At 42.0% G+C, this 24,790-nt stretch overlaps 3 protein-coding genes across 6 annotated transcripts; 1 reads left to right on the plus strand and 2 right to left on the minus strand.

Annotated features, from left to right (window-relative positions):
* Positions 1-68: 68 nt before the first annotated feature.
* Positions 69-8,901, minus strand: LOC142970170 (MOB-like protein phocein). Of its 4 annotated transcripts, none has more exons than XM_076110337.1 (9): positions 8,743-8,901; positions 6,621-6,776; positions 4,214-4,276; positions 2,892-2,992; positions 2,345-2,387; positions 1,932-2,018; positions 1,766-1,845; positions 1,503-1,614; positions 69-1,330 (listed from the first exon to the last, which is right to left on the minus strand). In XM_076110337.1, exons 1-9 carry the CDS (start codon positions 8,743-8,745, stop codon positions 1,196-1,198), a joined length of 780 nt encoding a protein of 259 aa, XP_075966452.1. In that variant the 5' UTR covers positions 8,746-8,901; the 3' UTR covers positions 69-1,195. The 4 variants fall into 4 exon arrangements, with proteins under 4 accessions (XP_075966452.1, XP_075966450.1, XP_075966449.1 ...); XM_076110335.1 differs by lacking the exons at positions 6,621-6,776; positions 8,743-8,901 and adding an exon at positions 4,800-4,909 and having other exon boundaries at positions 69-1,015; positions 1,157-1,330; XM_076110334.1 differs by lacking the exons at positions 6,621-6,776; positions 8,743-8,901 and adding an exon at positions 4,800-4,909.
* Positions 8,902-9,348: 447 nt separating this feature from the next.
* hspd1 (heat shock 60 protein 1) lies at positions 9,349-16,790 on the plus strand. Its single transcript, XM_076110338.1, has 11 exons — positions 9,349-9,471; positions 11,287-11,462; positions 11,551-11,886; positions 12,083-12,178; positions 12,550-12,643; positions 12,746-12,914; positions 13,614-13,713; positions 14,218-14,463; positions 14,558-14,732; positions 14,961-15,139; positions 15,598-16,790. Exons 2-11 carry the CDS (start codon positions 11,289-11,291, stop codon positions 15,757-15,759), a joined length of 1,731 nt encoding a protein of 576 aa, XP_075966453.1. The 5' UTR covers positions 9,349-9,471; positions 11,287-11,288; the 3' UTR covers positions 15,760-16,790.
* Positions 16,791-17,656: 866 nt separating this feature from the next.
* coq10b (coenzyme Q10B) lies at positions 17,657-24,312 on the minus strand. Its single transcript, XM_076110339.1, has 5 exons — positions 24,126-24,312; positions 21,691-21,843; positions 20,620-20,812; positions 20,048-20,149; positions 17,657-19,879 (listed from the first exon to the last, which is right to left on the minus strand). Exons 1-5 carry the CDS (start codon positions 24,221-24,223, stop codon positions 19,712-19,714), a joined length of 714 nt encoding a protein of 237 aa, XP_075966454.1. The 5' UTR covers positions 24,224-24,312; the 3' UTR covers positions 17,657-19,711.
* Between the last annotated feature and the right edge of the window lie 478 nt (positions 24,313-24,790).

Raw genomic sequence — 24,790 nt, forward strand, 5'->3', positions numbered from 1 at the left:
GTCTGAGAGTCGTGTTGCATTAATCCTGACGTGTTTCACACACACAAGATCAAAATGTCCACACATACTGAATAATAGGTCTTTTTTATTAACAGACATCATGAAAATGTCCACAGTAACAAAATTTTTTTTAGTCCATTTAAAAAAAAAAAAAAAAAAAAAGTGGGTTTGGATTGACAAGACTCCTCCCACAAAATAACTTAATGAGGAGGGAGGGTGAAAGAAGGGCGGTTGTGCTCCGATACGTAAATGCAGCCGACATTTCCTCCTTTCCTTGTATTTACTCATGTTTGTAAAACTGGCTTACAGCAGCTCAGTCCCGTAAAGTCAAGGAAGGGGAAACATCAGCTCATAGTACACAGTATTAAAACGAGAGCATGTCCACAAAGCAGGATCAGAGTTAGCCAACAAGCCTTCCTAAACACTGACACGCTTCAGAGGCCAGAGAGAGAAGATCTGACCACGAGTACACACATTACACAGCTAGAGGTTACGTTTTGTCTTTGTTCACTACCACCACACAAGCCACACACCTACGTTTGTGTTTTAATAGCAGTATTAAGTCAGCAGGCTAATTTAGTGATCCATTTCATGGGACAACCCCCCCCCCCCCCCCGAAAAAAACAGGCTGGTACACAAGCGAATAGAGAGAACAGAAGCAGACAAAGAAAGTGAAGCACCGTCAGAAAACATGAAAGTGAATTAAGACAGAGAGGGAGGGGGGGGGGTATATACAGAGGGAGAGGGGGGATGCTGTCAGTGTGTGCCTTTGTCAACAATACAGGTCACCATGATTACATTTTGCAAATCCAGCTGCTAAAAGAACATTAAAAAAAAAAAAAAAAAAAAGGAAACGGGGTCTCCCGTACAGGAGTAGTGTGAGAGCAGGGGCTGCATCCAGAGACACAGTGTGCATCTGAATAGAGAGAGTAAATAGGATAGAAAGAAAAACAACGTCATCTTGTCCTGCAGGCATGGCTGAGCTCCGCTCCCGCTACTCTTTACCCCTTACTTCCTTTGAGATAGACACAGGTGACGAGGGGGGAGGGACATGGACAGTGTTACTAGACATGAGTCACACTGTAGTGTGTGTGTATATATATGTATATATAGATTTGTGTGTGTACTGTATATGCAAGGTGTGTGTGTGTGTTACATGTGTCTCCCTTTGTGGCAGCAGCAGCAGCTCGTGTCTTCAGGCCTCGCTCTCCCCGGCTGACGAGGTGTTCTGCAGTTCCTCCTCCAGAATGGGCACGATCAGGTTGTCCTTGGACATCAGGTTGTATTTCATAACGAAGCGCGTGAACCGGTGACACAGGAACGTTTCATTCTGTACACAGAAAGAGACACACGGCGCAACACGTTCAGTCCTGCGTCCTGATACATAGAAAGTCATGCGAGGGGCTATTATTTACTAGCATAACAATTTTTTGACAAGACACCAAAATAAAAGCATTTAAAAAGGTGCATTTGGTTCATAAGATGTCACCAGAGAAACCTACCTCATACTTGTCAAATATCTGGCGGTGATGGAAGTAGGCATGAGAGAATATCCTATAGATGCGACGACAGACGGAGCCCAGCTTGGCCACTGATGACTCCTTGATGCTCACCCTACGAAGACAAACGGTGGCAGTGTGAACTCACGTCTACTGAATGTGAGGCGACAGCAAAGACCCACTCAATAAAGGAGTTAGTACGCATCAAATTAAGTGCTTGTTGGATCACTGAAGAGCGTCGAAAACACAGAATCAGAGTGACTGACCTGCTGGGGAAGTATTTGTTGCTATTGAGAAGACAGGCAGCTCCGTCCAGCGTGTGCCTGGTGTAATCAATGGCAGGGCACTGAGGATGCAACACACAAAAAAATACTGTTTAAAACCGTTGATGACAACCAAGTGATCTTTGGGTGAAGCGCAGGCCTGACTCACCTCTTTGGGTGTCTTGTGGGCAGCACATAGAAAGATCCACTGCTCTGTGGCCGTCATCTGGGTGCAGGTGTCTGGATGGCACTCACTCTGAAATAAAATGAACAATGAACACACCGTTAAACCACTCGTTAGAAGGAAGGACCTACCTGTCCGTTCATAGCTTTCATCAATGTGTGATGTTGGACACGATACCTTCCTTGGACTACAGCAATTTGACTAATTTCCACTAGTAGCTGTGAAGACTTTGTACACAGATTCTTCCACTAAACTCATTTAGGTGTTCCCCTCAACAGCTTTAAAACGTGTGTTCCTTGAAAAACGTTAAATTACATCTCATTCAGACGTTTGCGTTTGGTATTGACAAAAATCCTTCGATCCAAGTATCCTCACATCTGGTGAGTTCGATCACTTACCTGCAGTTTTACAGCTAGTCCATTGAGCTCCAGGCAGAACTGCCTACAAAGAGGACGGAACGAGAGAATAAATTAAAAATACATACTTCAGCTTCATCTGTATTGGCCCCCACTCTCCTGCTCATAATCTATCCATTCCTTCCATAAACCCCAAAATGTCCTCATAAGTGGACAATGTTTGACACCCACAACCCCTGGACATCAGAAGTGTTCTCATATATCTCTAAACCAAACAACACACAAACCCATTCATAGTCATATGTGGGGAACCAAGCATTTATCTTTTTATTATTTTGGGTGCTTGATGATATTCAGTAAAGGGTTCACTGCAATATGACAGGCTTGTATTTAAAGTATAGGACTGAATGTTACCCTCTACAAAAGGAGCCTGTAATTGTCTACTTGTATTATATTTTTCCTTTCTTTGTACCGTTAATGTGGTTTTGTTGAATTGTGCAAAATGAATAAAGAAAGTGTTCAAAAATAAATAACTCCACAGCCTGCGTTGACTCAAAGAACAAATGAAAGAAAGTGTTTGTGAACATACCTGAGGTGTTCATACTTCCACACGCCTTCATCCTGACCCTCCGGAGGCTCCAGGATTTTGTCGATATTGGAGCAATCGGATCTAATGTTCTGCTGAATGTACTGAAAACAGAGCCATCAAACAACACGTTTCAATAGAGACCGTCACTCACCCACAGCAACATGATCTTCACCTTTATACAAGCAGAACACAATGTCTGTGGTAACTGTAGGCTGTTTGTGGGAAACTGAAATAAAGCTCAAGTTTTACATGTAAAACATTATCCCATGAAGGCTACGTGACTGAAGGTGATTTCCTGGAGTCTCATTTATAAAAACGGTGCATAGGATCCACACTAAATGTTTGTGTACGTACAAAGGAGGAAATAAAAACATTCTGATTTCTAAAACCTCAGATACGCCTGCCAGTGAGCCATTTCCTTTTATAAATCCCAAGTCCACCTGTAAATGTGAGCAGCTAGTCCAGCCTCACATCCCGCCCTCTACACGCCCACATTCAACCATAAACGGTCAATGAAAGCACCGTATGAATGTTGATGCATAGAAGTAAGCTGCTGATCAATGGGTCCTTACGGTGAATCACGGAAACTACCGAGGGGAAGACGAAGACAAGGATTTCTTTAAGTGTCACCGCAGTATTTATACGTTTACAGCAATCGCACTGATTGATTCCAAAATGATCGCGAAAATCTGTGTTATCAACCACTCTGATTAAAAAAGGAAGTTTAATAAGTTAACACAATTTATGTATTTATTAATTCATGTTTTCTTATGGCATTATGATTAGGACTGATAATGAGGATATCGACCTTACAAGACATTAGATCCACAGTTGGATTCTCCTCAAATCAGTGGAAATCTTCCAGAGTTAGTGTTAAAATTCCCTCTTTTTGTTTCCTTACTGAGCTGCAGTAGAGTAATATTTAAAAAAAAGACTATTGACCTTAGGAATGCATTATATTTACTGAAAGACGACTGTGGACGTGTCCCCCATCGCTTACATTGGAACAGCTTTAGGAAGGGATTTATTCATGGCAAGTTTAGACAGGAATGGTTACTACAGCTAACATTCCATATCGTCGTTGTCTCTGTGTACATAAGGGCTTGTGAATATTGTGTTAAAGACACACCTGAAAAAATGTCCTCCCAGCTTGGCAATCATACTCACATTAATACTGATTGTTTATACTTAGATACTATCAAACAAAGCTCAGATTAGATTGTGTAAGAGGACATTTAGTCATACTTATCGTTGATCAATCAAATGATAAGGTTGCACCACCAGGCATTTCTGGGGAAAACACACACAACATGTCAACACACCTGTTGGACAGCCAGGGTGCTGTCCATCTCCTCAAATGATTCATCCTGCCAGTTGTAGAAATCCTAAACATGGAAGAAGTAATTTTAGACAAAGCTGGCATTGTAGCATAAACAACGCTGCCGTTGACTAACAACCTTAACATCGTAATAACACGTATGATACATGGCATGTAGCGTCAAAGAAGCTAACCTGACGCTCATTAGCTGGTTAGATAACGTCGCCTGGGGTGCGACTGCTTCCTGCAATGCGAACAGCTAGAGAGCATTTTATTTTTTAGAGGATCTTGTGTGAACTTCATTCACACCAAATTGGCTGTGTGGTTATACTCAAGCAACAATGATTATCACAAGGAACTCTGCAATACAGAGCAAACGCCATTTAAGTTAACGTTACTCCAGGAATTAGACGGGGACCAAAAAAGCTAACCGTTAAGCTAGCTGGCTATTTCGAGGTCAGGCCCTTCCTGTATGTTGTCTGAGACCTAAATTAAAGGTAAACCAACACGACTCTAACGAGCCAGCATCGCCGGGTTGTGCTGGGTGATTTGCAGGAGTGTTGAAGTGTTTTTGCGGGGTGAAAACGCACCTTTGCCTTGGTTCCAGGCCGATTCCTCCTGAGAACTGCAGTACCCTCCGCCATGACCATCTCGACAGAATACCCGGATGTTCGTCAGCCGCTGCGTTGTAGCAGCTGACAGAATACCCGGATGTTCGTTAGCCGCTGCGTTGTAAGCAGCTGACGAGGATGTGAACCTGAGCGCGAGGGAGAAACATTTTTATTTTAGGATAAGAGTGGTTCACTTTGACTAAATACAAATGTATTGCTTGCTAGTGGTGTAAAGTAACTACTTTATTACACATATGATGTATTTGTACTCGGTGGTGAAGGAAGTATTCAGATCCTAATACTACACTGTAAAAATACTCTGTTAAAAGTAAAAATCCTGCATTGAAAATATTAGGTATTGAAATTTTAAAAAATAGGACTACTCAATGCAGTACATTTTATATTGTGGGATTTTTATATCGTATTAGGTATCATTTGATTTCTGTACAATGTTACTTAATATAGCTTTTTTTTTATTTAACAAGGCACATCTTTGCATCTGACAACAGTTCATTCATTGCACTTTACTGAACTTACAATTAAAAACCAGACTGACACTTTACCATCTTTGTACTTGTCTCTTTTTTAAACTATTTTTTGTGAAAATTGTTTCTCCTGTATACTGTAGGCTAAATTAAGAGATTTACAAGGCAGTTCTCCTTTATTAACTGTTGTCAGAATAAACAGAGATCCCAGAGGCGTTTTAATTACACATCGCAGGAGCCCACCGCTTATGTAAATAGGATAAAATGTCTTTGCCTTAAAAGCTCAAAACAGATTAATCTGGACATGACAGTAGTTTAGTAAATAGTTAAAATGAGCTCCATCTTATAGCTGCAACACAGAATGCTGGTCTTTCTGGCTCAGTTTTAGAAATAGAGTAAAAGGCACTGGTGTCATATGAAACTAGAAAACCTGAGGTTTGGCTAAGTTTTGTTGAGGGCCAAATTACATTTATATACAGAAATACTGTTTTAGCTTATCTTACTTGTAATAGAGTACTAGAATATAATACACAATGCAGCAATTACATTCTTCAGAAAATCAGATCTTCATCAAATTTCCATTTTATTATATACTATAAATTAGGCTTTAATGTATGCAAGGCTAGAGTTGTAGTTGTTTGTTTTACACTAGAAAGATTAAGTGAGATATATTGGTTCATTCATTGATAGTGAAAAGCTACAGTGAACCTTGACTTTAAAGTATTCAACAACCTGTAATTAAATATCCACTGCTAACTTTTCTTTTATTAACAATATAAAGTCATGAGAAAAAAAACAGTAATCCGCAGTTCACCTTTATTATTGTAACAAAATGCGATTAGAATTATTTACAATTGCAATAACATAGAAAAAAGAAAAACAGACATGAAAGTGGCCACTTCATTTCTTCTCTCGCATGATGATGACGACAGGGACTCGACACGATCTACAGCAACAACAAAGATGAAGACTCATTCGACGTATTTACCGAGAATGTCCCCATCACGGAACAGGAAATAGTCCTGGAGGATAGAAGGAGAAAACAAGAAATTAAAACAAGGAAGGCACACGGGGAAACAGATCTGAACAGAGCCAGTAGAACGTGTACTGCACCTTGTCGTCCAGACTGACTTTAGTTCCACCGTACTCTGGTAGGAGTACTTTCTCTCCAACCTTCACGCTGACTGGCAGAACGTGCCCTTTCTAGAATAAAACATCACACAAATACTATAAAACCGCACACTCCTCATAGCAGATGTGCCAGTATCTAGTAGAAAACATGCTCTAGCGTCAGGCTCAGTATGGCTCATCTCACCTGATTGAGAGAGCCAGGTCCTACTGCCACCACGGTGGCCTGCAGCACTTTGCCCTGAGCCTTCTCTGGCAGCATGATGCCCCCCTTCGTTACCGTCTCCGCGATAAGGCGCTCCACCAGCACCCTGTCGAACAAGGGGAGGAATTTCCTGAAGGCCTGTAAGAGAGGGAATTATGAAATAACATTTTACTTTTGTTCAACCAACGAATAAAGCCTGTATTTGCTGTAGGAACCCAATAAGGCCACATGGGGGGGGTCTTGAGTCAGAGCATGTGTTACAAAAGGAGGAGGTGGGGGGTGAGGATAGAGAGAGCTTAATAAAAGACTGTGTCGAAACAATAAGTAAGCAGCTCCTCTACACAGAGCAGCCTTTGTAGAGTCAATTATTGCAAAACTCAAGAGTAACGAAAGTCAGCATTTCTTCATTATGTCAAATATTTCAGGCAAAGCTGCAGGAGGGGGGAGAAGATGTAAAAGAGCAGCTGCCAACATGTCTGATAGCAGCAGATGCACGAGTGACCTTGGGGGTGAAGGCTGTTTGGGAACGTGTGTGTGTTTGTGTGTGTGTGGGGGAGGACAGGTCCTGGTTTGTTCACTGATCGGTAAACAGCCAAAGGAGCTAGAGTTACTTATTCATTGTGACAGTGTAACCCGAGGTAGGGGAGGACCAGGACTACTGATTAAACCCTTTGATGATGACTTAAAAAAAAAAGGCATATTTAAGTTCTGGGGCAATCACTCACGGTTGGAAAATCCAGTTACAAACAAATACACACCGAGTGATGATAAAAGCCTTGACTGGTGGTGAAACGTCCTCGGGTTTTTTTTAAACACCACGAGATAACATTCAAGGCCGGTGTGTCCAGTTTTCCAGAAGGTTCTCTGCAGTAGTCTATGAGGTGGTGGGGGGGCTCATTGCACAAGACAGTGATGATTAACCTCACATGTTCTGGCTGATCTTCCGATTGTTTGATATTGTGTCCGCCCCATTTATAGTAATGATTGTCGAAAAACTGCAGCCATGAGGTTGAATCAGTTATTTTTATTTTTAAAGAGTAGGATTTATTACAGGACAGTTTTAGCTAGATAGAAACTTTTGGTGCTATTCTCTTGTCATACAATACTCCCCTATTCTAGTCATACTTTATATTTCTAGCTGTATTTAGAGCTATTAAGAGTCAGAATTTCCCAACAGAATCACTGGAATGAAATCAGGATCTTTTTGCAAATCTAATACAGTTTGTCATAGCACAAATAAGTTGCTTTAAAAGGCGATTTCTGCAGTTATGTTAAGAGGATTCCACTCTGATTTTAACCTGATTTATAAAGTATTTATATTTATTTCATTATCTATACTGTGCATATCAGATCTATAGTGAATACACCCTATAGATAACCTACATCCAGCTGTCTATTCGGTATATAATGTACTATAAGCATTCCTTGCACACCTACACCGTGTTTTACTTGTACCTGCACGGCCTACTATAACTGCAGCACGTGTTCTGCTGTTCATACCGTGTCTTAGCGTGTTTATTCCACAGTCTATTTACTCTATATGTCAGTCTGTATATTATTCTCTAAATTAATTTGCACTGCTTGTTGGATAATAAAGACTGCATTACGTTGAATGCGTAGATAGGTCGTGAGGTCATTGTCTACGCAACAGAATCCGGAAATGGTTTAAACGGGCCATGCAATTCAGATTTTCCACCGACCAAAGGGCATGTATAGTGAAATACGACATATAAATGTGATTTACGTGTAATAATAAGACAGTTTTAAAGAGATAACAGCGCCACACTAGTGTGAATGCGTGTCCGTCTGCGCAAACAAGACGCTTCATTCATCCACATGTAGCTGCAGCTGCACACGTTTAACGTTAAAGCTCGTCTGTCTTCTCCTCTGACAGTGTCTGCAGCGTGTGATGAAGATAAACATGGCTGTGTGTCGCATGTAGTCCCTTCTCACTCGGCTTATTAGCGGCGTGACCTTGTGCATCGATGTTAACTGCTAACGATAACTTAGCAGCTATACGCAGCCTGCGTCACCCTGTTTATTTATTACTTTATTACCTTTATTCTAATTATAAATACCGACATTAAATAAAAGGGTCTCTTACCATTTCTGGATGTGTGAGAAATCAGAGAGTCGACGTAAAGCTACTGCAACCCGGTTCTTAATCTGACACACTGAAGGAGGAACGTCTCCACGTGAAATAATCAGCGCATGCGCACTACATGCCCTAAACTTGGCTGCCCAGTTATAGAAAATTCTAGAACTCCTAAACCGCACAAACACGTTTCCATTCACACATGTTATTTTATGAGATTAAACTATGTTATAAAACTGTTATTAGTATTGTATTTACAGTGTTTATCTCTTAATTTATACATTCCAAGTCGGAGCAATGTTGCACAATGTCAACTTTGACCTCAATTTTTTTCCTCCAATGCAACGCGAGAAAATTCTAGAAGCATCAGCCCCGGAACGAGCATTGACAAATCACATTCCGAATTATAAAATCGTGTATTTTAGTTGAGGATTTCCATTTTAGGTAACTTTTTTACTTATACTCTACGACATCTTAGAGGTCGTACTTTTACAACTAACTTCAACAAAGGTTTTATTAAATTTTTTTTAAATGAAAGAAAAACGTTTGGCGTTATTTGGCGTTATTCATGGTCCGGGGCCCCGCCAGTAAACGACCCGGATGTGATAGGCCATGTGCAGTTCCCGTCTGAGGAGCTAATTTGCACCACACGGCTTGTCCTTTTTACCTCCGCTCGTTGTACCACTTGGTCTCACAGACGTGCACCTCATTGCAGCTACAAAGCTTTTCACCTCGCAAGTAAGTGTTGACATTTCTCTTAAGTCTTTACAAAGATAACGTGGCTACTAGTACGTGCTATTTAATGTAATTTAATCGGGAATGTCTCGTGTCTGGCATGACGAAACATTTCATTTTTAAAGTCATACTCCACCATGATGGTTGTGCACAACTTGACTGGTAAATGCAGGACGTGTCTTATTATTAATATACGTGTTTTACGACAGTTGATGCAAATGTTGAGCAATAGATACGGTTTCCGTCAGTCCGATGGTGAGGCGTAAGTCACAGAGGGACGACGGTTCCAGTTCCGCACATGCTTCTTTTTATTACAATATGACCTTGTGACGCACGACCTGAAGAGCACACGTGGGGGGGTTAACCAGGAACTGGTTTGTGGGGGATACCTTTCGTAATCCAGCCACGATCAAGGCCTTTATACATACTAACAGGATTCTTCTTTTATCGATGTATAAATTAAAAATGTAAAGTAGAAAACAGGTGATATGATAGCTAGACGTTAAAGCCAGTAGTTACTCAATTATTGTACTAAGTAACATTACTTGTGCTTTACTTGAATACTTCCTTTTTAAGCATGTTTTTGATGCAGGACCTATACTTGTAACAGTATTTTTATACTGTGGTACTAGTACTTTTACTTAAGTATCTGAATACTTCTTTCACCCCTGATTGAAGCCAATGTTGATAGTTTTTGCGGAGGGTGGGTTGGGTCACGGCCACAAGATGTTTATCTTTTTAAATATTGACACATGCGATTCTTAATCAAAAGAATATTTACATTTAACGAATTTTTTTTGATATTAGACAAAGCTCAAATTTAAAAAATCCTTCTAGATTAATAGACGTTTTTATTTAAATACAGTCCTAGTGGGATTGGGGGGAAAACATAATATTCATTAAAACCGTCTAACTCATACATTTGTGATGAATCTAATGTGCTGGTGTGAAATCTTATCTTTTCTCTGCAGACACAAGCTTTGCAGTGACGTTTTATTTTGGTAATAATTGGCCCTTTTTGTAGAAGGTGACTCTGAGAGATTTGAAAATGTTTGACCATCTCACCCAAGTGGAGGTTCATTCATTCATTCATTCACTGGTGGGACGTGATACCACTAGTGACCACTAGGGGCTCAGTTAACCTTTGTACCACTTAATCTCTCCTCCTGTGACATCTTGTGTGTGGGGGGGGGGGGGATTTGGAGAATAATTATTCAAGGCAGTAGATGGAAGAAGTACTCGGATCTCCTTCTTAAATACAAGTTACAATACAACAGTGCAGAAATAATTATATAAGTTAAATACATGCTTTTATTATTATTTTGATTTTAAGTAAAAGTGCAGATGCATTGGCACCAAAATATACTTTAAGTACAAAAAGTAAAAGTACTATTTTTCTTTATTTATTTATTTTTTTCTTTACAGAATCATGTATATAGATGGATGGATACAGATATTAAAAAAAAGTTAAAGAAACAGCAAGACATATTTGAACGTTTTCAACACGCCCATTACTGCCACACATTCACAACAAGCATTACATGAAGACATGCAGATAATATAGTGGAGTAGAAGTATAAAGTAGCTGGAAATGGAAGCACTTAAGTACCTTTTTAATACAGTACTTGAGTAAATCTATTTCTCACCTTCCACCACTGTTTAGTTGTACTTTTTGCTCCACACTAAATCTCTTTTCATGGTTTATAACATTCTTGTGACTGCACAATACCTTTGCAGATGTAATCTGTGTTTCATCGCAGTGATCATAAGTCTCTGAAGTGTTTCATAACTTTCCCTTCTGTCTTTTTCTTCCCGTAGAGATGTTTCGTTTGCCCTCAGTCATGAAGCAGGTGAGGCCCGTGTGCAGGGCGCTGGCTCCTCACCTCACACGAGGCTACGCTAAGGACGTCAAGTTCGGCGCCGAGGCTCGTGCCCTCATGCTGCAGGGAGTGGACCTGTTGGCCGACGCCGTGGCTGTCACCATGGGCCCCAAGGTAACATTTGATTTGGCTTGATGTGAGTTACCTTGACCCCGATGCTAGAGGCCCCGTTACCTCACACCACTTCCTGTCTCTACTCCAGGGTCGCAACGTCATCATCGAGCAGAGCTGGGGCAGCCCCAAAGTCACCAAGGACGGCGTGACGGTGGCCAAGAGCATCGACCTGAAGGACAGGTACCAGAACATCGGCGCCAAGCTGGTGCAGGACGTGGCCAACAACACCAACGAGGAGGCCGGCGACGGCACCACCACCGCCACGGTGCTGGCCCGTGCCATCGCCAAGGAGGGCTTCGACACCATCAGCAAAGGAGCCAACCCCGTGGAGATCCGCCGCGGAGTCATGATGGCCGTGGAAACCGTCATCAACGAGCTGAAAAATCTCTCCAGACCGGTCACGACCCCCGAGGAGATCGCACAGGTAAACATGAGGTGGCTACTCGAGTGCAATCCAACATGCACGTTAATGCAGCAGTAATGTTAATCCATCATATATAACAGTAAAACACTGACGGGGAACATTACGTAAGGTTTTTAATGCAGGACTGACTTGTGGTGGAGTAGTTTCACTATTTTTATCTTGTATTCGTCTTAAATAATGTCTTTTTGTCTTCAAGGTTGCTACGATCTCAGCCAACGGAGACGTGGAGATCGGCACCATCATTTCCAACGCCATGAAGAAAGTTGGCCGCAATGGAGTAATCACTGTCAAGGTTGGTATCATAACGTCACACGCAGCATAATGCTACACTGTGAACAACAGAAGACGAAATCTAACGTTGCTTAACGTCAGCCGTTTGGCTAAATAACGGAGCTAACAGCATAGCAACATTTAGAACAACTTCATCAGACACGTAGGTCAGTTATGTTGTAATTCATTCTCATGCATGCTGCTCAGTTAGTCACAGTGTCTCTACCACTGTCCTGCTCATAAAGGAGCTAACAGCGAATGTTCGGAGGTTCCATTCAGCTACAATATGGCGTTTGTGCCTGAAAGAGCTTTATGCCCAGCCCTGTGTTTACTGCTCCAATGATTGCTGTATTAGTCTGGAGAGACTTAATCAATGCGTGCTTCACATCTCAGGACGGGAAGACTCTGCACGATGAGCTGGAGGTCATTGAGGGTATGAAGTTCGACCGGGGTTACATCTCCCCGTACTTCATCAACACAGCCAAAGGTAACTGTGCTCCTACTGGCTGCTGTAACGTCATCTGTCTGAACACTTCCTGTTTGCCTATGAAGAAATAAAAATGCTCAACTCTACGGTCTCTGTTTCCAGGTCAGAAGTGTGAGTTCCAGGACGCCTACCTGCTGCTGAGTGAGAAGAAGATCTCCACCGTCCAGAGCATCGTGCCGGCGCTGGAGATCGCCAACCAGAACCGCAAACCGCTGGTTATTGTGGCCGAGGATGTGGACGGAGAGGCGCTCAGCACCTTGGTGCTCAACAGGTACATCTAGGATGAAAGCAGTGGGGATGCATTACTGAGGCTGTATGCAGAGCTGCAGCTAGCGGTGATTATAAATAAGGTATTCTACATATTCATCCATCGGTGAAGAAAGAAATTAAAGAGCAATCGATTGTAAATATACAAAGGAGAAAATGAGACATGTCTCTTAAAATGATGATTTAAGTGCTCTATTACATTCTAGGTTTTAAAGAAAACATTGTTTGAAATGCAAAAAACAGGAGGTGGGCGGGGCTTAAACAAAGCTCATCACTGATTTTAAGTCATCGAGTGTCTGGAGGAGTTTAAGCCGTAACTGTATTTACTGGTGATGCTCTGTAAGTTGTCCTCTGTAGTGCGCCAGCTTGGATTCTGACTTGCATCCCACTGGGTAGCTGGTGTTGACGAGAGGGTGCAAGACATTATCGAGCTCGTCTCATAAGGGACTGGTTTACTGAAGTCAGTAAATGTTTTGTAGTGATAACTGGGACAAATGTATGGAAAGTATATTGTATCTCTATGTTGTCATAACAGGAAGTGATCCCTTTCTTTCATGCAAATTCTTTCTTAATTTATTCCTCCATTTAAACATTTTATTTGTCTTTAGTTAAGGGATTCATGATGTTTGTTGTTCATATTTTTGTCTGTACTGAAAAAATAAATAAACTTAAAGTAGTAAATATTCAACAACTTTATTTTCAGGCTGAAGGTGGGGCTTCAGGTGGTGGCTGTTAAAGCTCCCGGCTTCGGAGACAACAGGAAGAATCAGCTGAGGGACATGGCCGCCGCCACCGGGGGAACAGTGAGTCCACCTTCCACTCAAGTCACTGAGAAAATGTGATCTAAATCACAATGGTGGAAAGTAACCAAGTATAACAAAGAAAGTATAATGTTATAGATTGAAATGCACTTTATTGATCCCTGGGAGGAATATCAAAAGCTCCTCAGCAGATTAACTAAAGTTTATAAATAAGTTAAATTAAGCTCCAGCTTTAGAGGCTGCAACATTAAAGTGATGATCACGTGCATCAATATTTATAGTCGAATAGTATCATATATATTCTGAAATGGGCCATTCTGCAGAATGAGTACTTTTACTGTTGGTAATACTTTGGTTCTTTTACTTAAATACAATTCTGAATGCAGGACTTTTACTAGTAACGGAGTATTTCTACATTGTGGTATTACTTTACTTTAAATGTAATAAATGGCTGTACAATTGACTGATCCTCAAGTTAAATTAGTTTCGATGTTTAAATGTCACAGAGGACCTGCAGACATATCTTACATGTTGCTCTCCCTCCAGGTGTTTGGAGACGAGGCTGTGGGTCTGGCTCTTGAAGACATCCAGGCTCACGACTTCGGTAAGATCGGCGAGGTGCAGATCACCAAAGACGACACCTTGCTGCTGAAGGGAGGCGGCAACCCGGCCGACATCGAGCGGCGCGTGGCGGAGATCGTGGAGCAGCTGGAGAGCACCACCAGCGACTACGAGAAGGAGAAACTCAACGAGAGGCTGGCCAAGCTGTCTGACGGAGTGGCTGTGCTCAAGGTGCGTCTCTAACTGAACATCGCAGACGGTCCCAACCGCTTCACGCCCTAGTTTAGATCTAGAAAAACTTAAGTTGCGGTGCTCTCCGTTTCAGATCGGAGGAACGAGTGATGTGGAGGTGAATGAGAAGAAGGACCGCGTGACCGATGCCCTGAACGCCACGCGGGCCGCTGTGGAGGAGGGAATCGTACCAGGCGGAGGCTGCGCTCTGCTGCGCTGCATCCCATCACTTGATACCATCAAAACTATCAACGCTGACCAGAAGATCGGTTAGTACAACACGCAAACACGGGCTCAGATGTAATAAAACAAAAGTATGTAGTCGTATTTCTTTTATAAATCTGAAGTACAACACTGTAAACTACTGGCAGGAGCAGTATTTCTGCTAAAAACTCGAGATAAAGTACATTTACTGTCCTTTAATTCAATAACATTTCAGATTGTATGTTTAAAATAACAGATTTTCATCTTTATAACATTCTTTTGTTTCCAAACAGGTGTGGAGATCATCAGGCGTGCGCTCCGTATTCCCGCCATGACCATCGCTAAGAATGCCGGCGTGGAGGGTGCGCTCGTGGTGGAGAAGATCCTGCAGGGACCGGCTGAGGTCGGCTACGACGCCATGCTGGGAGAGTACGTCAACATGGTGGAGAAGGGCATCATCGACCCCACCAAGGTACAGCGCTCACTCGTGGTGGAAGTTTAGGAGAACGACGCAATAAGAAGTTACTAATGTCCCCTTAATTAAACGTGCAGCTGAATTAAGCTCGATCAGAGATCTAAAGCGGATCAATGCTGCCACCTAGTGGTGAAGAGGCTCTGAGGAACGAGGGTGTGATGTACAGACTGTAAAGTCCTCAAATGTATATTTGGCTCTTTTAAATTAAATTACCTGACTTGGTTTTGACATGAAATCTTCTCAGATTTGAGGAATTGCTGCTTTGCTCAGTTTTATATCATTTGGGTTTTTGGCTGTTGGCGCAACAAAGCGAGACTTTATAAGACGTCAACGTGGATTCTAAGAAATGAATCCATTAATCTATGAAGACAATAATTAGTTTAACCCAAACTTGACTGCATCTTTTGCCAAATGTTCCCTGCAATGCCGTAACACGTCTCCTCCTCCCTCCACAGGTGGTGAGGACGGCCCTGATGGACGCTGCAGGAGTCGCCTCCCTGCTCGCCACCGCCGAGGCCGTGGTCACGGAGATCCCCAAGGAGGAGAAGGAGATGCCAGGAGGCGGCGGCATGGGAGGCATGGGAGGCATGGGCGGCATGGGCGGCATGGGTTTCTAAGCCGATCCTCCTGACTTGCTGTACAGACTTAATACAGGCAGAGTGGTGCTGGTGAGGTGACTGGGGAAAACTGCACCCACCTCCACCAAACTTTGCCCCAAACTGACCGGCCATGATGTTGGAGCTGCAAACATTTGACGACCCCTCCATCCCCACTTTCCACCACTTCACACGATTCTGCCTCTTCGTCCAGGAGGAGCCTGATACCGAGGACGAGAGCTCATCAAGCCCAGTTTACTACACCTGTACTCTAAAGGTGGAAACACTCGATGGAGAGAATAGTACTTCTACAGATTTCATAGTACACATATTGTTGATGCTCTGTATTACTGCAAAGAGCCCGAGAAAAGAATAGCCAGGATTGTGTCTGTGTCCTTTTTTTTTTTATTTTGTTAATTCTTGTTTTGTTTTTTTATATATATATATAATATATCTGTAGTGTTTTGTTTCTCCCGGCTAAGTTCTGTGAATTAAATCCTGTCATTTGATTTAATTAAACCAATTTACTTACAGAGCTTTGAGCATTTTCTGTGACTTTTGCGTTTTGTGTCCGTGACTGCGATTGGGTGAAGAGCATCACCAGGGGCCTGTGTTTAAAGCTGTCGGATCTAAGATCATGTTTACGGAGGTGTCTGGGAGTCATTCTAATGCATGCAGCATTGTGAGGTTGTTTTTTTTTGTCGATAATCGGGTCATAGGGTCGGCTGATTATTGATATCACGATAATAATGGCTGATTGGATGTGTGAAGTGTGGTCAAAGTTACAAAGCAGTTTGGATCATTCATGGTCTCGGCTACAAAGTCTAAATGTGAAAATCTGTGGCGTCGTCGTGCTGTTAAACATCTTCATTTCTCCCCTCATACGCTTCAATGATAAAAGAACTACAGTATATAGATATACTTACATAAATCAGGATGTTATTCCTTCACAAAATGGCAAATAGCAGCGATCATTTGACTTGTTATGTACGATGTAGACGATGATTTATGGTGATTTTCTTTTTTTTATTTAATAAATTCAATTGTTCAGATGTGTCGGATACTGATGTTGTTTTTTTAACAATACTTCAGTTGCTGTTAGTCACTTGATGCCACATGAAACCTTTGAAACAGCTGAGATCACCATCACACCACAAAGTCCCTTTAGTAGCTGTTCTGCAGCTTTCACTCGTATCTTTATCAGGGAAACGGTTTTCATTGAGTTGTGATAAATTCAGCAATGAGTTACTTCATAGCTTAATATCAAATATCAGTAAGTAAAATATGTAAGTAAAGTTATTTAAGTGAGCTCCACCTTTACCAGCTGCAACATTAAAGTGATGTACACATTAATGCATCATTAATTATAATCCAGTAATTCATATTCTGAAATTGGACACTCCATAAGTACTTTTCAGTACATTTTTTATTCCAATACTTATGTACTTGTAAGATGTTTAATGCATGACTTGTAAAAGAGTACTTCCACATTCTATTGCTACTTCTACTTAAAGCTACAAGGAGCTTTCATTTGGAGTAGATTCTGGTCCCTGTGGACAGAAGAAGTGTTTCTGAGCACCAGAGTCCCTTTAGATAACCTCTTTACTACTCATACTGCACAATGAGTCATTTTACTGTTCATACTTTAAATATATATATTTTTTGCTGCTCAGGTAATGTTTTGAATGCAGGACTATTTTCACACTACAGCACTTTTACTTCACTGAAGGATCTGAATACTTAGCTCCCACAATGCAGGTCAGAGGTCACAGGTCAGCAGTGACATCTCCAAACCTTCTGACTCTTCAGATGCAGCCTTGCTTCCTAGCGGTCTATGTTACCACTCACATGACTCCTTCTGTCCAGTCTACTGGGCCCATGCTCCTCCTCCAGTAACAAAATAAACACCAGTCAGGGGTTGTTTGTTGAAAAAATAGTTTATAAATCATGCAGTCAGTTCAACTTTCCAAAGTCTTTCAACACAAACACACAAGTCCTTTCCCCATCCCATGAAAGACACACACACACACACGTGTTCTTTAAAAGCAGTGTATACGTCTTTATGTTATCATCAAACCAATAGTTACGCTTAAACTAAGTAATAAATATGATAAAATGATTCTATTTCGAAAAACAAAAGAAAGATATGCTGCCAGGAGGCTCTCTGTGAGCCGTGTGGGTCGGACAGTTGGAATCATGAAGGTTTCAGGTGAAGGTGTGAGACCCAGCCGGTTCAGGCCCTTTGTAGCGACAGTGGGTATACATGTCTGCTTAGCCTTTTGCATTTAAAAATAACACCGATATACTACTGATATTGCACACTTTGCCATATAATGTAGCTTTAGCTCTTATGTCCAGCATCGTTCCCTTAATAATGAGCAGAGTATGAGTAACATGAAGAGGAGGAATAAACAGCGTCCCCCTAATGAAGCTAAACAAATACGCACCTGTGAAAGGTGCATATTCCTGTTAGTTTACAGCACATTCAGTACATTTATCTGCTGCCATTTGTACACAATCCTCACTGCCTCTGCCCTTTATTCTAAGAAAATATTCTGATAATACACAGTGACACAGTGGAGGTGGAAGTTTAACATGTTGCTGTTCATTAACCACATGGCATCGACTTCATTTTGCTTTGACTCGCGGAGTTTTGTAGAATGAGTTTATTTTGTTGTATCATCTGTAGCTTGTTTCCCTCACTCTTAACTTCTGTAACACGGAAAATAAAGAACCAACTGTGACCTGTAAGCTCGTACAGAAGCTGCTTCAACCAGTGTTTTGTGGATCCGATGTCCTCGCTCTTCTAGAGCTGCAACTATCAGTCGATTGATCAATTAGTCCATCGACAGAAAATAAAACTCAAACTATATTATGTAATCGATTACTCGTTTCAGTCATGCTTCCAACTTGTCAAATGTGACGATTTGTGAGTAAATTACATAACTTCAGGTTTTAGACAGAAGAATACAATTGAAGAGGTTATCGAGCCCTTTGAGACTTTATAAAACTATTTCCAACTTTTTTTTTTTTTTTTTCAAACGTATCATAAACTAAATTTGAATATGCAGATGAATCAGTGATTATTAATTACAACCCTAAACTCCTCTGCAGGCCTTTCTTTTGTTGATCCCTTTGTCAGTCAAACCTGCGTCAAGCTCTTGCAACATACCGTCTAATCCTTCTCCACCGAGCTCCTGACTCAGATGTGAGTCAGCGGTCAGAGGAAGTGTGTGTGTTGCCGTGTGTGACTGGCGACCTGAGTAAAGGATCGGGTAAGATTATGGTTAAACCTGAACCTGTCCACCTGTGACGAGAACCTAACTGTCTGACACGTGAGGCTCCACCGACCACACAGCTTACATCTAAATTACTTTTCCAATCGTGAAATCTGCACAGAATCGTACATTTCATGCATGCACTCTTGTATGGAGCTTGAAAACATATATATTCTAAAGAGAAAAGGAACATTTCACATCATCGAAACAGATGATTTAGTCTTCAATCTTTATCACCACACCGCAACATCCAGTAGCTTCACCCAAGCCTCTTTAAAAAGGCTCCTATCTCTCCTACAACCTCAAACAGCACTGTTGTGTTTATATCCCGACCCCGGTGATGTACAATATTCATCGACTACACATCCTGAAATCTGTTTTTGGAAGACATGTGCTTGTAAAGTGTCTACATAAAGCAGCTCGTTTAAATAAAGGTGTGTTCTGATCATGGAAATGAACTGAAATGGAAACAGGTCTGCGTCTGTTTTTAGCACCAAGGTGAAAACGAGCTGGTGGATCAGTTTTATATATATATATATATTTATATTTATAAAAAAGATACAGGAAACTGTTGAGATTAAACTTGGTCGTTGCTGTGAGAAAGGCACTGCGTTCCACCTCTCCTATTTCTCTCTCTGGCATTGGGCTTTGGGTTCGTTTGTCTATCTGTGTTTGAGGAACGGTTTCGTGCGGCACTACGTGTGGTGAACTTCGTGGAACATGAGCTCCTGAGGGATGGCCGTCTCGACACCGTGAATCTTGGAGGCTCGACGCATGAACGCCGAAACCATCTGCTTCACCACCTCGTCGAAGAAGACGTGAGCCAGCTGGGAATGGAGGAGGGAGCGGAACTCGAAGGAGATCTGAGGAGAGGAGGGGGGGGGGGAAAGTTAGCAGCTGAATATCATACTGTATGCACGCACGTCTCAGAGTTTGACCCTGAGCCAATGAAAGATACACTTGCAACTGCACACAAGCTTTTTCAGGTTTGTTTTTTGACTGCTACAGTTAGCTCATTGGCGTCTACTTACAGAGAAGTCCACAGTGCAAGTGCGAGGATATCCCGGGAGGCCCGGGCTGAAACGCCAAACCGTCTCCAAGTGGTTGAACAGGCTGCCATCTGAACAGGAGGCCTGACGAGCAACATGATATATAAGATTCCAAATATCTACCGCTGAATTTGGGGGAAACATGTATACAATTAAGCACAAGACATGTAGCATAGTTAAGTTTGATGGACATTTACAGAGTGTAAACATCACGTAGCTTCAATGAAGACCTGGTAAAGGTGATACCAGGTATAAATGATACTGTGTGTGAATGAAATGATTCCAACAACTTAAAGCAAATAAAGGCATGCAATAAAACAAAACTTTGTGGTGAGTAATTGACATACAAATGGTCATTGTGTGGGTGAAGTACTCCTTTAAGGGACATGAAAACTGGACGGCTGTATAGCTGAACAATACTTGCTCTATTCTACCAGCCTAACCTACAAAGTAAAGCTAAAACAAAGTGTAATAACGACCCTGTATATTTATTATAGTAGCACTATGAATGCTGCTCTGGTGGTTTCCGACAGCGTGCCGAGGCAGTGCTGTACCTTGACGAGGTGGGGGCATATTAAAGTGATGAGAGAGGTGTAGTGCTCCATCACAGGTGGAAAGCCCACAGCTAGTTTGGCCTTGCAGAATCCCGCTCGCTTGAACACCACGTTCGACTTCTTACACCAGGGAACAAAGAGGCGGTAGTTCTCCACTCCGGCCACCACGTCGTATATCTCCTGCATGGAATACCTGAAAAGACAAAAGGATTGAGAATGAAAGAGCCAGAAGCTCCCAGCGCGTCTGCAGGACAGGAAGCATGAGAAGGTCAGCTACTGTGACACAACATTAAACACTAAACAAGGCGGGCACAGTACAAAGCTCATGACCCAGAGTCTAAAGTAGGTCGATGAGGAACAGAGAGAGGCAGAGAAGAGAGAGACAGAACGCAAAAACAAATTAAATAAAGTAACAATATGAGACACAGATGGAGACTGTTTTATACGACTGCATCACTCCAGCTGAGGGGAAATAGCTGCAGCCGCCTGCGTCTATTTATACAACCAGATTGAGTGATTATGACCTCTCTGTGGAACACGGGAGGACATTTAGTGCGTCATGCAGGAACGCATAAGTGGAGCACCGGAATTAAAACAATTACTTACACATTAACTTGTGAGGGCTGTGACTGGGAACGCAACTTTATTTTTGAAAACATGCACTTACCTGCACTAAGATTTAAAGGCTATCAACATGGCCGCTCGCAGCTAATGGTTGCTACAACGCTAACAGCGCAAACAGCAGCATTAGTTTTGACAGAGCGAACAGTGTTTAGATGAGGTTTTGTGCACATTTGATTTTTGCACCTTATTGATAAATGTTGTTGTTAATACTTCGTTTATATTTGCACTCTGTCCCACTTTGTTCGGCACTTTCTGCAAAAATAAAGTTATCTTATCAAATGTTTTGAATGAACAAAAAACATTAACAAGGACATTTTGACCGAGTATGTCAAGGGAAAATAAAACAGAGAAGATGATATAATAATAATAATAATAATAATAATAATAATAATAATGATATAATAGAGCATCTCTTTCACTTTGTACACCAGGCAAACGGCGACTCACCCAATGATGCGTCTCTCCGAGTATTCCTTCCTCTTGGAGAAGGAGGCGGCCAGGTTGAAGAAGCTCCGAGAGGATAAGATACCGAGCCCGGGCATGACTGTACTCCGCAGCAGAGGAGCGCGAGTCATCAGGATCCCACATGACGACAGGTATCTGAGCACAAAACAAACAGTATTCACGTCACAACTGGATCAAGAGTCTCATCAACCACAAAACAGGGCAGGGCCAACACACTCACGAGGTTTCTACAAATATTGTTCAACAATTCATTTGTTTTCTGTTTTGTTTTTTTCCGGCCTCAGACAAATCTTAAAGCGTTTGTCCTAACGGACCGAAGTGTGACAGGAAGCTCTCTTGAGAACATGGATTGATTTCTCATGAGTGCTCACTCGCATTCATTATCTGTAAATCAAGCAACAAGCTGCCACATACGCCTTTGTTTCTGGGGAACAGGATACTTTACATGGAAAGCCTTCTTGCAACGCCTGCCAAGCATGTAGCGTTCAAATGAAATGGGCCACAGACGCCAGTACATTAAAATAAACACGGTCAAGGTATGAGATATGAGACCTCAAACACAGTAGAGTTAAACCTGCCTGGCCAGTCCAACCATGTTTCGTGACCGCTGGCCTACATGTCAACTACACCTCCTTTATATTTGTCCTGGGGGGACAGATGACAAATAAGGTTAAGAATTAGATTAGCCAACTCCTTTATTAACTTTCTAAAACACGGAGTACTGAAGACAATATCCTGCCAAGAAAAACACTGTTTTTAAATGGCCATTAGTTATAGTTTGCTTAAATTAATTAGGCGAGTCAGTCTCTGTGCTATAGGTTCTCACTTTTAAATTTCAGATCTACATAATAATAGATTGCATTTATAGAGCGCACCAGTGCAGGGGGCCCAATTGTTCGGGTTTAGACTCCAAAATGGAAGTCAAGGGACATGTTTTGTAATTTTGAAGTATTTTTGGCACTACGGTTTGTTGTCCTGTGATGGAAGATACAGTCATGGGATGAAGTCATCATAATAGCAAAAACACTCATCAGCCGGGGTTCTTTGATACAGTATGTTGTTGGTCAATCAATTAAGTGTTTGGTTAATTTGCCAAAACGTTGACAGTGGATCACTAATCTTTAATCAATTAGGCAAATATTTTAAAACGGGAAAAATTTAATTTGGAAAAGTTTCCTTGGAACTTGTGATTTGCAATTGTCAATGTTTTCTTCACTGTTAATGAACTAAACCATTAATCAACCAGCAAAATAATAATATGTTGCAGGTATTGTTGCCCCTTTTCCACAGCGCTGCTTTACTGGTTAGTAGGGACCAGTGAGATGATGGCTAAAGCCCTGAGTCAGGTCTTCTCTGACACCATGAATGGTAGGACTCCGTTAATCCATGGCTGTCCATTCCTCATCACGAGCTAAGAACTGTGACTAATCACCAGGTTTGATTTGTTCTTGGCCGTCACCCACGGCACCTGTTACACCCTGTTCCTCAATGTCCCTGGCACCGCTCTTAGGGCCCGAGTTTAGATTTAAATCAGCCATCGTGTCCCCACCACTTAATGTGGTGTGACATTATCGATGTCATTATCACCTCATACCCACGAAACCTATTCTGTGCATCTCATGACGTGCTGCTTTGGATTCCTGTTCTATTACCGGCCTGCTGGTCACTTAAAGAGCGCCCATTCACGACCTACTACCTAAAACATGATACAGCTCACACGTGCCACTGACTTCAAGCTGCCAAGTCCATGCAAGTCTATGGGTGCAGATAGACAGATGGAGGGTTGCGGTTGAGAAATTGAGACTTCACAGCAAAGGAGGACAGTGAACCCCAAATGCAGGACAAAGGGGTAGTTTGCATACTGAATATTTTAAAAAGCTCTCACAAGTTTGATGAGGTAACGAAGAAAATGTTCAAATCATTGCAAGATACACTTTTTGGAAGTGTGCGGCCTACCAGGAGAAGCATTATTTCCCACTATAATTTGCCACCTTCCAGGAGTGCCAGAGGCTTCCATGGAGTTCAGTTGCGTTCCTCATTGATAAGAGCAATTGCTTTGGTCTTACTTTACCTAACACCTGTCAGTCCGCATGCAAAAGCCTCACCTGTGTAGCATTTTAAACCCCAGACCATAATGCATGTGCAGATATATTGCAAAACCCACAGATGCAGCAGCTGTTAACGTTTAAAATACAATCCCGACATGCAGCTGTACCCATAAGAGGGGAGGCTGCAGCATGGAATGTTACAGAGTACATCTGAGACATAGTAACATAGTATTTCCAGTAACTGCTACTTTACAACATTTCAGAGAGACATATTCCAACAGTACTTTACAGACAGAATGTTTGATGCGTGTCTTCTCCTTTCACTTTCTACTTTAGCTCGAGATTTAAAAGATAATAAAAATACTTCACCTCACGCTGTTCCTAGTCTGTATTTCTCGGCTGGCTGTCGAAGGTAACAGTTTGATGCACTCGGCTACTCTCCTCAGGCTCCGGGTACCTCTCGCCATTGTGTCTCTTTTCTTTGAAGGATTTCTCCAAAAATCGACAAGCAAGCGGCGCCCATCGATTTATCCCGCCCCCTCCATGACGTCAAGCTACTTCCAGAAGTCTCGGCCAACCATTGGATGACCCATACTCCCCGGAGCGTTTTCATTGGCCAGTTCCGTGTGTTCGTCAACCGTCATTGTTGACGTGTATGCTTCGCGCGTGCACGAACGCGCCCATGCTGGAATGTCACGAGTGTGTTGGCTCATATTTACCTTGTACACTGAAGCCCAGTGTAGGCTACTTTAAAGTTATACACACACACACACACACACTGTTGGGTTATTAGCCTACTATGTTACAGACATTGTCCATCTTTTCAGCTATCTTTTGGGGTCAATTTGGCTAATTATACAATTTAGTTTATTTATTTACTTCTGTGTGGAGAATGTCGTACCCACAAGGAATGTTTTCCATCAGCAAACCCTGGATTACTCCTGAGATTAAGAACCCCCCTTAAGGAAAAGAAGAGGGCATTTAGGTCAGGTGACAAGGAGGAGCTAGGGAAAATAGATATAGGATAAAAAATG

This window comes from Anarhichas minor, unplaced genomic scaffold (genome assembly GCF_050575085.1).
Source record: "Anarhichas minor isolate MPS153535 unplaced genomic scaffold, ASM5057508v1 ptg000004l, whole genome shotgun sequence".
Lineage (NCBI taxonomy): Eukaryota > Metazoa > Chordata > Actinopteri > Perciformes > Anarhichadidae > Anarhichas > Anarhichas minor.

Excerpts from the sequence above, each read along its gene's own strand:
- LOC142970170 (XM_076110337.1), bottom strand. Across the intron at positions 2,993-4,213 it reads GCACCCTGGCTGTCCAACAG|TACATTCAGCAGAACATTAG; the intron begins GTGTGTTGACAT and ends CTCTGTTTTCAG. Across the intron at positions 1,615-1,765 it reads AACAAATACTTCCCCAGCAG|GGTGAGCATCAAGGAGTCAT; the intron begins GTCAGTCACTCT and ends TTGTCTTCGTAG.
- hspd1 (XM_076110338.1), top strand. The coding sequence starts at position 11,289 with ATGTTTCGTTTGCCCTCAGTCATGAAGCAGGTGAGGCCCGTGTGCAGG. Across the intron at positions 11,887-12,082 it reads CCCCCGAGGAGATCGCACAG|GTTGCTACGATCTCAGCCAA; the intron begins GTAAACATGAGG and ends TTTGTCTTCAAG. Across the intron at positions 12,179-12,549 it reads ATGGAGTAATCACTGTCAAG|GACGGGAAGACTCTGCACGA; the intron begins GTTGGTATCATA and ends TTCACATCTCAG.
- coq10b (XM_076110339.1), bottom strand. The coding sequence starts at position 24,223 with ATGGCGAGAGGTACCCGGAGCCTGAGGAGAGTAGCCGAGTGCATCAAA. Across the intron at positions 21,844-24,125 it reads CAGACTAGGAACAGCGTGAG|ATACCTGTCGTCATGTGGGA; the intron begins GTGAAGTATTTT and ends TTTTGTGCTCAG. Across the intron at positions 19,880-20,047 it reads CTTGCACTGTGGACTTCTCT|ATCTCCTTCGAGTTCCGCTC; the intron begins GTAAGTAGACGC and ends TCCTCTCCTCAG.